Source organism: Crinia signifera, chromosome 5, assembly GCF_055691185.1.
Source record: "Crinia signifera chromosome 5, ASM5569118v1, whole genome shotgun sequence".
Lineage (NCBI taxonomy): Eukaryota > Metazoa > Chordata > Amphibia > Anura > Myobatrachidae > Crinia > Crinia signifera.
The window spans coordinates 305,629,121-305,645,339 of NC_139221.1; the positions used below are offsets into that span (position 1 = coordinate 305,629,121).

The 16,219-nt window shown below is 48.0% G+C and overlaps 1 protein-coding gene across 1 annotated transcript in view; it reads right to left on the reverse strand.

Annotated features, from left to right (window-relative positions):
- Positions 1-16,219, reverse strand: part of VPS50 (VPS50 subunit of EARP/GARPII complex) — a 198,191-nt gene that overhangs the window by 124,841 nt on the left and 57,131 nt on the right. Inside the window, exons 7-9 of the mRNA XM_083189450.1 lie at positions 11,029-11,146; positions 10,903-10,938; positions 4,042-4,124 (exon numbers count right to left, since the gene is read on the reverse strand). Coding sequence (XP_083045576.1) covers positions 4,042-4,124; positions 10,903-10,938; positions 11,029-11,146 — 237 coding nt within the window. The remainder of the gene's footprint in view (positions 1-4,041; positions 4,125-10,902; positions 10,939-11,028; positions 11,147-16,219) is intronic.

Sequence of the window (16,219 nt, forward strand, 5' to 3'; positions counted from 1 at the left end):
CTCAGTCCACCCTGCAGTGGTAGATGCCCGGTGTGAGTGAGCCACCTGTGTCTAATGCATCTTAGTCCCATCACATTGCGACTATGACAAAGGAGGAGTGTGAGTCCCCTAGGTCACCAATGTCTAGGCTGACCCCAAAAGGTCGACAACGACAAAAGGCTGACACACACTAGGTCGACAATGGCATGAGGTCAAAACGAGCAAAATGTCGACACATGAGCACGTAGACGCCCAAATACCTTGTACCCTCATGTGGCTCCCCATGCGTCGTCCTTTACCGTCTCCAACCAGAGTCCACATGAATAGTAAAGCATGGAAAAGTTATTTAAAACAAAAAAGGAAATTGTGAAAACCCATGTTATCCTTTTATCAAAGTAGAAAATGTAATAGGATGAGAGATACAGAAAGTGAGAGATTTGGTAAGAAATACCCAGTTTTTTAAAGCGGCAATCATTTACACTACAAAATCAGAGTAATTTTGCAGTGTAAATGATTGCCGCTTTAAAAAACTGGGTATTTCTCTCACTTTCTAAATCTCTCATCCTATTACATTTCACCTCTAGTGTGTGTCAGCCTTTTGACTGAAGAGACTGTACTGATTCATTTGATATATGACACGTGTATAGTGTGTGTGACTGAGGGGGGTACTCTGATTCACCCGGAAAGGCACAATCACTCTCTAATAGACAAAACCATGGGCACTGCAGGTGGGGCTGATGTAACATGTGCAGAGAGTTAGATTTGGGTGTTTTATTGTTTCTGTGCAGGGTAAATACAGACTACTTTATTTTTACACTGCAATAGAGATATCAGTAAATCCCCAACCAAATGCAACTCTCTCTGCACATGTAACATCTGCCCCACCTGCAGTGCAGCATGGTTTTGTCCATTAGAGAGTGATTGTGCCTTTCCGAGTGAATCAGAATAACCCCCCTGAGTCTGTACACGGAGAAAGAATAACCCCCCTGAGTCTGTACACGGAGAAGGAAGATGTTGCGGTTGCTACTCGAGCTGGGTACCAAGCGGATGCCGGCACAGGCAAGAGCATACGCACTTTCCAATGCCGGAGAGGGGGAGCACCAGGGGGGAAGCGGGGTGCCATGCTGCACTTTGAGTTCTACAGCGTTGATGTGCTCTGTCATCTGTTCATCGTGGACGAAGGCGGGAATAGCGTGGCAGGGCGTATCCTTGCTGGCAATCAACAGATTAGATTGTAAGCTTGCGAGCCGGGCCCTCCTACCTCCATGTCGGTTTGTATCTACCCAGTTTGTTTAATCACTGTTGTTTCCAATTGTAAAGCGCAACGGAATATGCTGCGCTATATGGGAAACTGTAAATAAATTAAATAAATAAACCGCCGCCATTCTAGAGCAGTCTATTCTACAACACAGTCCATGGCTATTCAACACAAGGGGGAAATCATATCCCAATAAGTTGTGCAGGCCGTGACACATCAAGTGTCCGATTGGTAAGTGTATATGCTTGCCATGATTGGCAGCTGTCAGCGCAACGGCTGGTCCGCAGTCAAATCAATAGGTCGGGCATGACCAAACTGCATTCCCTAACAGCAAAACTGTGGCAAGGCATGATGGGACTTTTAGTTTCACAACAGCTGGAGGGCCATAGTTTGGACATGGCTGTGTTATGTAGGGTACACACCACGACGACCCGCTCACGATGCACATCGTGAGCGGGTCGTCAGTGTCTCCTCCGACCCGCTCACGGTGACACGGGGGGGGGGGGGGGCACGACCCGCTCACGATGTGCACCGTGAGCGGGTCCTATCCGATGGCGACCCGCACCCGGCTGTATGGTCGTTCTTAAGATCCTACCTGCAGCAGGTAGGATCTGAATAACGACCGACCCGCGGGGCCGCGCATCGGATCGGGATCGGACCAGAACAGGGAAAAAAAGGGCCCAATCTACCTACAATCTACATCCAATTGGTCGGAATTGGATCTAGATTGAGGGGATCGGGCCCTAGTCGTCCTGATGTGTACCAGGCATATGGTTGTCTCATTCTCTCTCCTTCCTCAGCATTTACATACAGGCAACATCAGCATCAAACTAGATCCAGTATACAGGAAACAATGTGTCATAATCACCCATTGTATCTCTATCCCCACTGCAACATGTAAAGTATCTCAGAGCTGTACAATCAGAGCAATGCAGCGTCTGTATTCCCAGGCTGCGTGACAGGCGCCTGCAGCACAACAGTCCGCGCAGTGATGGTAAATGCAGCCTTACACAGGTGGCTGTACAGCTGCCCGCAAAGGCCACCTGTGTTCTGGCACCTTTTCTTCTGCAGTGAGCCTTACAATCCATTCTCCTAACACAAAATCCTATATTAAATCACAGGGAAATATCAGGCTCTGAATGAGGCAGCTGTCATCACCCAGGTGTTAGTATTCCAGGTCTGCTCTCTCCAAAATACCAACCCCGAATTAAAGACCACGAGTCGCACGGCAGTAGAACCTGCAGCAGGCCTATAAATTACATTTCTCGCTCTACGTTTCCAGCAGACAGGGCTGTAAATCAATTAAACTTTCCAGAAGCAGAGGACTCCACGAAACAAACAAGAGCCCAAAAGGGACATCACAAAGGTTGCACGTTCCACAGAAAATAAGATAACGCAGCAATGCTAACCACTGTGCAACTCACTAATAAATATAAATAATGATGGCAGCACTTCATGGTGATCCGGCTTGCACCGGTACGCAGACAATGATTCGTTTATACAGTTTACGAATAAATCAGAGGGCAGTGGCGTAACTAGATATTTTTAGGCCCCATAGCAAAAGTTTGTACGGGCCCCTATGTACCACCCAATGGTGAAAACTTTATAAATCTCAGGTTACTTCACTAATAAGGTGGGCCCCTTCTCAGTTGGGGGCCCCATAGCAGCTGGCCGTCAACTTGCGTCAACATTTGGGACAAAAAAAAAACCTCATGTCGACCTTTTAACTGTCAACCTTCCCATTGTCAATCTAAGGCTTGTGTCAACCTTCCGACCCTGTGAAACCTTAGCCATGTCTACCTATTTCATGTGTAAACCTAAACACTGTGGACTTTTATTGATCGACCTTCATTGTATCAACCCTATGACCCATATGTACCATCCAATGGTGAAAAATTGTAGAAATGTCATGTTACTTTACAAATAAGGTGGGCCCCTCTCAACTGGGGGCCCCATAGCGGCTGTACTTCCTGCACCTTTAGTAGTTACACCCTTGTCAGGTGTGGCAGGAACATACATGTGCCGGGGCACATGGCCAGCTTAGGGGTAGATGTATGAAGCAGTGATAAGGGAGAAGTGATCCAGAGGAGACGTGGCGCATGGCAACCAATCAGCTGCTCTGCATGTATATTATGCAAATTATAGATGTTATGTCAGTGCTGATTGGTTGCCATGGGCCACTTCCCCTCTGGATCACTTATCACTGCTTCATACGTCTACCCCATAGTCTGTTACATACATAAAATATACAGTAAGTACAACAGTACAAGGTGGAGTATAACGGTGAGACCGGATGGAGCACACAGTTCTCTATGACTTAAGGGCCCCATACATCAGCAATTAATTGTGACAATTTTCAGATATGGAGATGATTGCCACAATTAATTTTAGATGTGTGGGCTCCCCCTTTTGGCAATCCCAATCACAATCGCCAATCGATTGCTTAATCAGGTTTTTAAACATGTTTAATAATCTGGTATTATCTGCAGATCTTTTTTAGATGTGTGGGCATTCCCAATTCGTTTTCTTCATCTATTTACATTATGAACAGCTGAAATGACAATCGATTGGGGCAATTTCCAGATATGAAGATGCAATCTTTAGATGGAAAAATCTGCCGATCACTGAAAAAAACTGTAATGTGTGGGCAAAGTCAGATAGATCTGAAAATCCATTTATCTGGCCAAAATATCCCAATATCTGAAAATCCATAAATTGTGATTGCTGATGTATGGGGCCCATTACTACAGACAGTGGCAGCCCCGATAGAAGCGGCTGAATGAGGGAGCAATCCATGTCAGTACCTTATACAGCTGTAGTGTTTGAACGTACTCGCTGCCTTCTGGCACTCCAGGCAGAGCTGAATGGCCCCAGGGTAATCTTCCTCCTACAAAGGCAATCAAATAAATCAGCATTAGAAGCCTTCGTGGCTGTGTGGTGTTGGATGGAAGATATCCCTTCACTGAAGAGGTATGGTGGATGCGTACGGAGAAGCATCGCTCATGGCTCGGGTACTTAGTAGTAGAGAAGTCATTATACTAGTTATTAACCAGAACATGAGTAAATGCGGGCTAAGGCAACCGGCAGGTCTGCTTTACCTGCTGGAGGTTAAAGTTCAATATCTGATGGAAGCGGAACACAGCATCAGTGAGCGAGTCACTGAGAGATTCCCAGCAGCCTACTACAGAAGGTAGGATGGTGCTCAGTGGCAGGGGGCGGGAGGTCCCCAATCTCCATACACAACACAGTCCTTCCTGCAAGTGACCGATTCTACTGAGGATAACAGGCATTGAAGATGTTGGACGAGGAGCCAATACCATCGTTGTACTATCACCTCAACAAGAGATAAAATGGGATTGACCGGCTCGCTGTACATTCCACGGAGCGCTGTGGGACCCAAATGCTATTTACAGCAAAACAAAAATTAATTATGTACTAAAAGATGAGATTCATGAAATCTTGGAGAGATCTAAAAAGTGCCAACCAATCAGCTTCTGTCCATGTTTCTTGCACAGCCTGTACAATCACAGTTAGAAGCCTATTGGTTGGCACTTGATCTTTTGTCAAAATTGTATGAATCTTCCCCTCACACTGGGCCAGATGTATCAAGCTGCAAAAAGTGATAAAGTGGAGAGTGATAAACAGCCAGCCAATCAGCTCCTACCTGCCATGTTTCAAACCCAGCCTTTAACATGGTAATAAGGAGCTGATTGGCTGGCTGATTATCACTCTACATGTTATCACTTTTATGTGTACACATTCCTATTTTAATTTGACCATGTTCTTGAACCACTTCGGTGGTATGCCCTGAAATTTTCCAAGGCGCAGCCGCGCTGCAGGATCGGGCTCTTCTGGAAAATTTCCGGGGCATACCACCGATATGGTTATTGTGCAAATTTGAGTCCCCACGCCGGCGATCGTAAGCTGGGGCTCCCCTGCCGCTGCACCCACCACCATTCGTAAGAGTGAGGAGTCTGGGTGGGGAGTCGGCACTGGAAGGCGGTGAGGTTTTTCTGGGGCAGACAAACCCACCCCTCAAGGTGTTAATGACTATTATTAAATTCTGACTGTTTGATCTAGCACTAAAAACCTGTGGGAAGGCCCAATCAGAGCCCAGAACCGAGTTCTATGGGAATCTGTGACATGATCTTAGAGATGGCTGTGCCCAGGAGAGGCCACAGGGGTTCTGGCAACAGGGGTTGATCAATACCTAGTGACAGTGCAAAAATCAGCGCTAGAACATAGACAAAGGAAATTCTACACAGTGGGTCCGATTCTGACTTGTTTGCACAGGTCCGAATTCGTCCCCGTAGTTTTCGATCTGCGCACGCACATTGTTGCCAATGTGCATGTGCAGGGCCCAGCTGCGAGTGCCTTTGGCCAAGTTTCTCTTTGCCGAGGTGCTCGCAGCCCGAGTGACAGGCGGGTAGGGGGGGAGCCCATAGAAACATTGGCCTGACCCCAGCAAACGAAGTCGCGCCCCTGCCCGCTTGGGGTGGGCGGATGAAGGATGAAGTCACATGACATCAGTGCCCTCCCCCAATTCGTCGGAAAGAGTTTAAATGAAAAGTAAGTCCTGGCCTACTTTTCATAACGAACAGAGGAAAAAAATCATTCGATGGGGAGTATATCTAGTTAGATCGCCGGTCAGGGCCAGTGCTCTAACCAGAGAACACTGGCCCTTACCGATCGCTCAGCATACAGCGCTGTGTGGGGAGGAATCTTGCTGAGTAATCTGCATTGCTCAGATCGCTCAGCTCACAGCAGCTGGAGAAGCACAGCCAGGCCTGCAGTAGACTTTCAAGGACAATTAATTTTTAATTTATATCAACATCTGCACCGCCAGTCACTTCCTACAGCAATGATCCGTTATCTCCATGACTGTGTGAGTGCGGCTGCAGGTGCGGATGACAGCAGACTCCTACCAGACTACATATTGCAAACATCTGCACCGCCAGTCACTTCCTAGAGCCAACAGCAATGATCCGTTATCTCCATGACTGGGAGTGCGGCTGCAGGTGCTGATGACAGCAGACTCCTACCAGACTACATATTGCAAACATGGGGACACAGATGTCATAAACAGAGGCTCACAGCCCAATGGTACAGTACGGCTACACAGCATATAATGGTTTTAAAAGGCCAATCTGGCCCGTCAGGGCGCAGATCCACCAGCATAACTGCCAGATGCCCATTCATCCCTGGTGTTACCGGTACTGTTATATAAATCATGTAGGAACACATTACCAATGGTGTAACCAAGCCTTTCCTAGACCACAGATGATCACCATCTAATGTGACCATTAGCAATAGGGAATTATCCTTCATGCTGCTGTTGGAGGGCATGCTGGGATGTGTAGTCCCACAACAGCTAGGGCCACTAGGTACAGAGCATGGGGAGGTGGTGCGGGGTAAGCAATGATTACTCATCACCAAAGTGAAAGTGTTTTTCTACTGGTCGCAGGACTTCTCTTTAATTCTAGGTGACCATTAATATAAAATATACAATGTTGGTTCTAAAATAAGATACAGAAATATAGGAGTATAAAGGATTACCTCAATCCTCCGAGAATACTATGCATTCAAATACACGCCAAAAGGAAAAATCGCTTTTTATTCAATTTACACCTAGAACACACTCATACAATGTATTGTACGTCTTGCAGCAGCATTTTATTAGGAACCAGAAAACACATTTTAAAATCCTTTTGGTAAATGTACGTACAGTCCTGTACCGGAGTAAAATAAACCGTGTTTAATCCCTCCGCTGCTTACATTAATATCAATCACCGCGGACGGAACAATAGGTCGTGGAGGACAGAAAACGCCCAGCTACCATCCATAAACAACAGGAACGGCCATGTACCGTAGTGAATTGACTGACAATCCATTCTGGAAGCATGTTACATGGAAGGGTGGGTGAGGGAAGAGGGAGAAATCTAATCAAAATGGCATTTTAAAAGATATAGAACTTGTGGCTGAATGGTCACATAAAAACCAAGCCGCACAAGAATATAAAACTCAGCTTAGTGCTAAATCTCTGAGACGATCATTACCTCAGTAACACCGCAACGCAGGACGCCAACATGAGGTGATTTATAGAGCCTCAGTCCTGCAGCGCTACGCATATATTGTGGGCTGCTGATCGGGGACAGCTTCCAGACTGGACTGCCGAGGGGGAAATACAGTTACATACAGATGGAGCCGGGCTCCCTCTTGCTGGCGAATCGCCAGACTGTCTCGGCTGGCGATCCGCCAGCAGCGAGGCGCTCCATCTGACTGAGACACGCGTGCGTCTCACACGCACGCGCGTCTCAGTTTCCGGGCGGCGGGGTGACGGGAACCCTGTCCGTCTCCGCTTCCTGTCGGAAAGATCGTACGGAATCGAATAGCCCCCTAGATCTCAAAAGTAATCAAACTTTCTTTTTTTAACCTGTTACGGAATAAAAAGTGACTGTTACATGGTTTAAATATACCATACGATGGAGAGTGTGTTATTTATGGCTGTTACATATTTCTACTGTTATCTTATTTCTACTATGGTAACCCTGTGACTGAGAGGTTATGTGATAATTTAATCAAACACGTATTTTCATGGCTTTATATCCACGTGAATAAAAACCTGTCCATATCATTGCTTTCATCTAGTGAACACCGATAGCTTAAAGATCCCCAATATGAAGTACGAGATCATAAATCAAAATGACTTTTCCTCTTGGAGCACTTGCACTGATTACTAATGCCGACATCTCTTACCTGTGCTGACTTATGTTTTGGGCTCTATGGCGCCTCAGTCATGTCAACTTGATCATAATCATGTCTGACGACACAAAGAAACTCCTCTGTGCTTAACTGTAATGGCCCATACACACTGGGCAATTTTGAGCTGAAGCCCCTCAAAACAACCAGTTTGAGCGGCTTTCAGCTCAAAGCCGCCCAGTGTGTATGGCCCGGTGATGTGTGATGAGCGCCCCGCGCCCCCCACGCTGACAGCCCCGGGCAGGGGGAAGGCAGCTCAGTGTGTATGCAACTGAGCGGCTTTCCCCCCAGCGATGACAGCGGTCATCGCTGTCCATACACACTGGGCATAATCGCCCATTGTGTATGGACCTTGACACACATTACCGCCCAGGTGTCAGAACTTAAATGTTTAGGCAGACAGCCAATTTGTCAACATACATTACGTCAACATTTACAAAAGGTCGACATGTACAACAGGCTGACAAGACAATAGTCAATACTTTTTTTTCCCATTTGCTTGATTTATACTATCCACGACCACGACAAGTGGGAAATAGTAACCTTGCTCAAAGTGTGCCGAGCACAGAGGTACCTCCATATTTCACTATGTGGGAGGGACCATTTATTCTGAATGTCTGGGAATTGGAGTACAGCTGATCAGTCAACAAATCCTAGAGATTTCACCAAATAACCAAAATTTAAATGCCTGTCTCGAGGTTCCAGGGGGGTAATGGAGTTAAAGGGAATAGGTCAAGGAGATAAAGGTCTCTTTTCTGAGACATTTCTACACTGTAGGGGGGGGGCATAGTTGGGTGAGAGATAATAAGCATACGTGGAAGCCATGGTAAGGCTGTCAAAGGGGGTTGTGAGCAGGCTGCCTCCAGGGTATCCTGCCGTGGTAATGAAGTAATCGGAGACCATTGATAAATTCTGCGCAGCTGCATAATAAATACCAACATGGGGAAGTTGAAAACCACCTAAGTGTCGTCTCCTAATCAGGACGTCATGTTTGAATCAGGGAATACACCCACACAAAGTTACGGACCATACAATGCAGATCCACAAACCAGCAAGATGGGATTAGTACTGGTAATGCTTGTAGAAGATAGAGTATACGAGGTAGAATATTCAATTTAATTATGTACATCCTCCCAAACAAGGAGAAACCGGTACCAGACCAAGAAGTAAGCGCACGTTGGAATTGTAGATAGACCTTTAGGGAGAAGTAACCCAAGATATTAACGTAGGGTGCCATTGAAAGGGGAATGACTGTTGTAAGCCAGTAAGAACGTCAGGAGGAACAGTGAAATTAAAAGTGACCAATTTTGAATAGTTTATCTTAAAAAAAAAAAAGACAGGTCTCCAATGGTCTGAAATTCCTTCATCAGGTTAGGAAGGGACAGCAATGGATTAGTGACGATAGCTAAAAGATCTTCGGCAAAAAGGGACAGTTTGCATTCCGGCCGCAATGGCACGTGCCAGAGCCTCCATGCATAAAACAAATGTCATCGGGGAGAGAGGGCAGCCCTGACGTGTACCATTTGAGATCACTACAGGATCTGAAAAATCCCCGTTAACCGTGGCTCTAGCCGAGGGTTTTCTATACAGTATCCCGTGTAAGAATGTGTTTTGCAAGCCCGTATGCTCTAACAGACCCTTCATAAACGCCCAGTTGACGCGATCAAAGGCTTTTTCCACGTCCGTTGATAAAAGCATCTCCGGCGAACGTGTCTGAGAAGCTAACTGAATCAGGTTGATCACCTTAGTTGTCATCGCTCGTTTCATGGCCAAACACAAAACCCACTTGATCAGTATGAGTTGGCTGGAGCGACTTAAGCCTATTTGCAACGAGCTTAGCATAAGGTTTCAAGTCTACACTAAAAAGGGAAATGGGCCTATAGCTAGGACAGCGGGAGGGGTCGTTCCCCTCCTTAGGAATGATGGTGATATGGGCCTCTAAGGACTGAGGGGAGAAATATTTTCGATCACGCCCAATATCAGGGGTCAAATGACAGTGTTGACCTGCGTCATCTACTATGAATTAAATAAGTATGTAGGCTCATTGTGCCGTCAACACCTTAGCCAACATCTTACTAGGCTCCTGCATTAACCAAAGTCTAGTAAGCTCAGCAAGAACATCTCCAGACCGGGAGGGTTTATGAAGAGTCTCCGAGGCTTGAATTTTCTGGAGAAGCTGCCATTTTTGTGCATCCTTCTGTTTCTTCATATAGGAGCCAAGCTGAATCAGTTTCCTCAGCAAGACACATTTCTCAGCCTCCTACAGCAAGATAGCTGACATATCCGGGCTTTCATTTAGGAAAATGTATTCATCGATACACTGCTTCAGTTGGTCACTGTGTCGACATTCGGGGGGGGGGGGGGGGGGGGGGGTCAAACTTTTGACTGTCAACCTTCCCCATGTCAACCAATGACCCTGTCCACCTAACCCATGTCGACATTCAGTCATGTCGACCTTCCTGCAAGCCGACGTAGTGATGACGACCTAGTTGGTGTCTATCCAATGAGCCATACCCGTCCTATGTCTGCATTTAAAATCATATGAAGGTGTTTATGGTCTACAGATAGATAATCCTAGAATAAACATTGTGGGAGTGGAAGAAGATGGTATAATCCCAGTCTACGGGATTTCTTAATCGCCAGGTGTCACCAATTGGTGCTCGCGTAGTAAACGATACACAAGGTCGATGATATTTATTTGGATGAGTTGAGGACCTTTTTATTTTTACGGATTTAATGAGAAATGATGCCACAGCTGATATAACAATGTCAGTTCTGAATTGCTTATTCAAAATAAAAACCTTGTGCAGTCATTGTACAATACGCTGAGTACAATGAGAACCAATTGACCTTCTCCCTGAAATGCATTTTTAAGTTCAGTTAAAAAAAAAAACCAGTGAATTTACCTCCAGCATTTCGCTTAGCCGAATGTCTGTTCTTTGCTGATGAAAGAAGAACGAAGAGTGAATAACAAAGTAACTTTATAAATGCTGAATAAAACAGAATTAAATCAATAATGCTGCTATTATTACCAGTGTTTTAATTGTCCTCAGAGACTTCAGCAGACCAATCAATAGCTGCCGCTTCCTCTGGCTCGCCAGCAGCCCCAGGCCGGCTTGTGTAAAACCTTCTTTTGCCGTGTTTAAGTGTCTAAGGAAATAACAGGACAGGGGGGGTCACAGGAACACTATGATCACAATGAGGATTACATAGGAATTATTCCTAAAATAAAAAGTAGCGCTGATAGGATGATGGGCAGTAGGCCAACACAATATTCGAAACAATGGTCAAAAGGGTCAACACAACATATGGTCGAGACAAGTTATTTGGGAATTGTTTCATACTTTTACATATAATCCATAAGGAGTACCATTGGAAACGGTAACGTGTGCCCGGCGCTGCGGACAAGAGGGGTTATTCTGGTTGAATTGCAAGGCTGCGAATTTGCAGCCTTGCGATTCCCCCAAACCCCACCTAAACACCCATTTGTATGCTGCGGGTAACCTCCCACATCATTTGATGGTCACTGACCAGCGAAAGATGTGGAAGGTACCGGCATATAAAAGTGACTTTCAAGTCCCTTACATATGCGTGTGCGCTGGGACGGTTATGGGCGGGCAGCTGACATCCGGCCTCCGGAAGAAGGGTGTGGGTCAGAGGGTCGATAGGCATTAGGTCAACCACTATAGGTCGAAAGGGCTTAAGGTCGACACCTGAAATAGGTGGACATGGCTAAGGATGAGGTCAACACAAGCATTAGGTCGACAATGGGATAGGCAAAAGGTTGCACGCGTTTGTCCCGAATGTCAACATAGTCAACATGGACACGGTCTAAGTTTGCTGCGCTCGCCATGCTTCAGGCCCAATGCTTCGCTGCGCTCGGCGCGCTATTTTATTCTCCCTCTACGCCGTAGTGGACGGTAGGGTGTGAAATACCGCCCGTCGGCTAAACAAAAAGTGATGTCGACCTTTTGTATGTCGATCTTCCCATTGTCGGTCTAATGTTGGTGTCAACCTTAGCCATGTCAGGTGTCGACCATAGTCATGTCACGTGTCACCCCTGTCGACCTTCATAGGGGTGAAGAACCCTACACAGCAGCCTTGCAGGAGACCAAGCAACAGATTCAACTTCAGTCAATATTAATGTTAAACATTTCCTCTGTAAGCCGTTTCCTTATTAAGAGGCCAATGGGTCCATGTATATCCCTAGTTACCCACTGGCCATGCTGAGCAACCCCCCGCCGGCTCCTCCGTGCAGTGTACACCTCTGTCCGGGCTGCCTTTCCTGTGTTCCAGGGGCTAGTTAGTACCGGTAGCGTAAGCGTGCATATGCAACAAACTAAAGGGCCACATCTGTACGCCTTCTTATAGCTTTCCCTTACATCAGAAACCGTTCCTTCAAATAACAGAAAGCCCGGCCATCCCCATCCAGAGCTTTCACAAAATGTATTAGGCCGTAATTAACGTGAAGCGGAGGTAGAATGAGGTTATGCGGCTCAACCAATAGCGTGTACAGATGGAGCCTTCGTCAACTAGCCTACTCTGGAGAGCCATGGCTCACCAAGGCTCATTACCATCTATTGTTCTCAGCTACAATACATAGAACAATACAGTAGGGGATCAGCAGAGGATTAAGTCCGACAGCTCGGGCTCACTTAATCCTATTAGAGGGCTAGATGGCTCTATCTGTACAAGACATTTTTCTCCGTGTGGCCGCTTGTGTGTGGTATAGTGATGTATAGTGTCTTTGCTGTCCCATACCCAAACACCGAAAACTGCAGGATCACATGATCATGGCTCCACCCCCGCTATACAGCGGCAAAAATCAGGAATTGTATTGTGGGGCGGGGCTACGATGGCGCAATTCAGCATGAATCTCGTCATCAGGTCCACCTCAGTCCGTCCACTTGTGTTCTGTAAGTAGGTGGCCAAGAGAGGGTGCGGGGGGTTCTGGAAGACGCGCAAGACATGCGCACCAATGGGGGTTGGGAGGGCCACTCGATTTTCTGGAGCCCCCTGGTCACAGTTAACAATCTGTCAGGGAAATACTGGTAATTGTGGGTCTTTCACAGGCTACAAAATGACTGCAGGGGGGTCCAGGTATTGTACATCACAAGGGTAACTATGTTCCATGCCGTGAGCACAGGGGTGAGAAAGTTCACTTATTCTTGAATTTCTGCATAAATATGAAGACACCTTCAGTTATTAGTTATATGGGAACACAAACTCTCCTTGTATTCGCGCTAATGGCATCATCCGCAGATCTCCATATGCGAGTCACTGCTTCCGCTCAGCCACTTGCAATAAAATATTGAATTTCCTGTTGAATACAATGGAGTACGACGGAACAGAAAAATAATCGGGGAAATCTATAAATCTTCAGCTCGGCGGAAATAACGCTGTAATTACTGTACATGAGGCTGAATAAAGTGTTCTGGATAACACGACTAGGACAGTGGTTATTTCTCCCTGAGACGTCGCCTTAAAGAACAGAAAATAATCACAAAGGGCCATTTGGAAATATGAAGCATATTTTGTTGTCAAGTTAACTATATAGCAGGGAATAAGTGCTGTGCTAAAGGTGCAATTTCTACATCGGAGGCCAATTCTAATTCTGCTGAGATTCTAGACAGAGAGAGAAAGCAAGATTGTGCGGGGGACAAGCAGACACAGGCGGCCGTGTACAAGATGTGCGGGGAGGAACAGTCTGCACTGCGGCACAGGCTGAACTAGGGTACAAGCAGACACAGGCGGCTGTGTACAAGATGTGCGGGATACAGATAGTCACAGAGAGAGGAGGAACAGTCTGCACCGGGGTACAGGCTGAACTAAGGTACAGGGAGATACAGAGGGAGAGGCGCACTGTGCACTGGGGTACAGGGAGACACAAAGGGAGAGGCGCACTATGCACTGAGTACAGGGAGACACAGAGGGAGAGGTACACTATGCACCGGGGTACAGGAGACACAGAGGGGGAGGTACACTATGCACTGGGGTACAGGGAGACACAGAGGGAGAGGTACAGTATGCACTGGGGTACAGGAGACACAGAGGGAGAGGCACACTATGCACTGGGGTACAAGGAGACACAGAGGGAGAGGCGCACTATGCACTGAGTACAGGGAGACACAGAGGGAGAGGTACACTATGCACCGGGGTACAGGGAGACACAGAGGGAGAGGTACACTATGCACTGGGGTATAGGAAGACACAGAGGGAGAGTATACTATGCACCGGGGTACAGGGAGACACAGAGGGAGAGGTGCACTATGCACTGGGGTACAGGAGACACAGAGGGAGAGGTGCACTATGCACTGGGGTACAAGGGAGACACAGAGGGAGAGGTACACTATGCACTGGGGGTACAAGGAGACACAGAGGGAGAGGTACACTATGCACCGGGGTACAAGGAGACACAGAGGGAGAGGTACACTATGCACCGGGGTACAGGGACACAGAGGGAGAGGTACACTATGCACTGAGACACAGAGGGAGAGGTACAGTATGCACTGGGGTACAGCGAGACAGAGGGAGAGGTACAGTATGCACTGGGGTACCGGGACACAGAGGGGCAGGGTTCGCAAATACTCGCTATTGCGAGTATTTTACCCACTTTGGAGCACCAGGGACTCATTTTTTATGAATGGCTGGGTCCCCTGCGGCTGGTGTGAGGACGGAGCATGAAGAACTGAGACCAGCATTGGGGGCCAGAACCAGGGAGGTGTGACAGTGAGGACGGAGCAGACCCGAGCAGGAAGTAGAGGTAAGAGGGGCACGTGGTCCATTTAGCAGTCTGCTTGGCTGTGTCATGTAAGGGGATTTATTGCTAGCAGGACTCGGTACAGGGACTCGGTACAGGGACACAGAAGGAGAGGTACACTATACACTGAGACACAGACGGAGAGGTACAGTATGCACTGGGGTACAGCGAGACAGAGGGAGAGGTACAGTATGCACTGGGGTACAGGGAGACACAAAGGGAGAGGTGCACTATGCACTGGGGTACAGGGAGACACAGAGGGAGAGGCACACTATGCACCGGGGTACAGGGAGACACAGAGGGAGAGGTGCACTATGCACTGGGGTACAGGGAGACACAGAGGGAGAGGTACACTATGCACCGGGGTACAGGGAGACACAGAGGGGGAGGTACACTATGCACCGGGGTACAGGGAGACACTGAGGGAGAGGTGCACTATGCACTGGGGTACAGGGAGACACAGAGGGAGAGGTGCACTATGCACTGGGGTACAGGGAGACAGAGGGAGAGGCACACTATGCACCGGGGTACAGGGAGACACAGAGGGGAGGTACACTATGCACCGGGGGTACAGGGAGACACAGAGGGAGAGGTGCACTATGCACTGGGGTACAGGGAGACACAGAGGGAGAGGCACACTATGCACCGGGGTACAGGGAGACACAGAGGGAGAGGTACACTATGCACTGAGACACAGAGGGAGAGGTACAGTATGCACTGGGGTACAGCGAGACAGAGGGAGAGGTACAGTATGCACCGGGGTACAGGGAGACACAGAGGGAGAGGTACACTATGCACCGGGGTACAGGGAGACACAGAGGGGGAGGTACACTATGCACCGGGGTACAGGGAGACACAGAGGGGAGGTACACTATGCACCGGGGTACTGGGAGACACAGAGGGGGAGGTACACTATGCACTGATTTACAGGGAGACACAGAGGGAGAGGTGCACTATGCACTGGGGTACAGGGAGACACAGAGGGAGAGGTACACTATGCACTGGGGTACAGGGAGACACAGAGGGAGAGGTGCACTATGCACTGGGGTACAGGGAGACACAGAGGGAGAGGTACACTATGCGCCGGGGTACAGGGAGAGGTGCACTATGAGCCGGGGTACTGGGAGACACAGAGGGGGAGGTACACTATGCACTGATTTACAGGGAGACACAGAGGGAGAGGTGCACTATGCACTGGGGTACAGGGAGACACAGAGGGAGAGGTACACTATGCACCGGGGTACAGGGAGACACAGAGGGGGAGGTACACTATGCACCGGGGTACAGGAGACACTGAGGGAGAGGTGCACTATGCACTGGGGTACAGGGAGACAGAGGGAGAGGCACACTATGCACCGGGGTACAGGGAGACACAGAGGGGGAGGTACACTATGCACCGGGGTACAGGGAGACACAGAGGGAGAGGTGCACTATGCACTGGGGTACAGGGAGACACAGAGGGA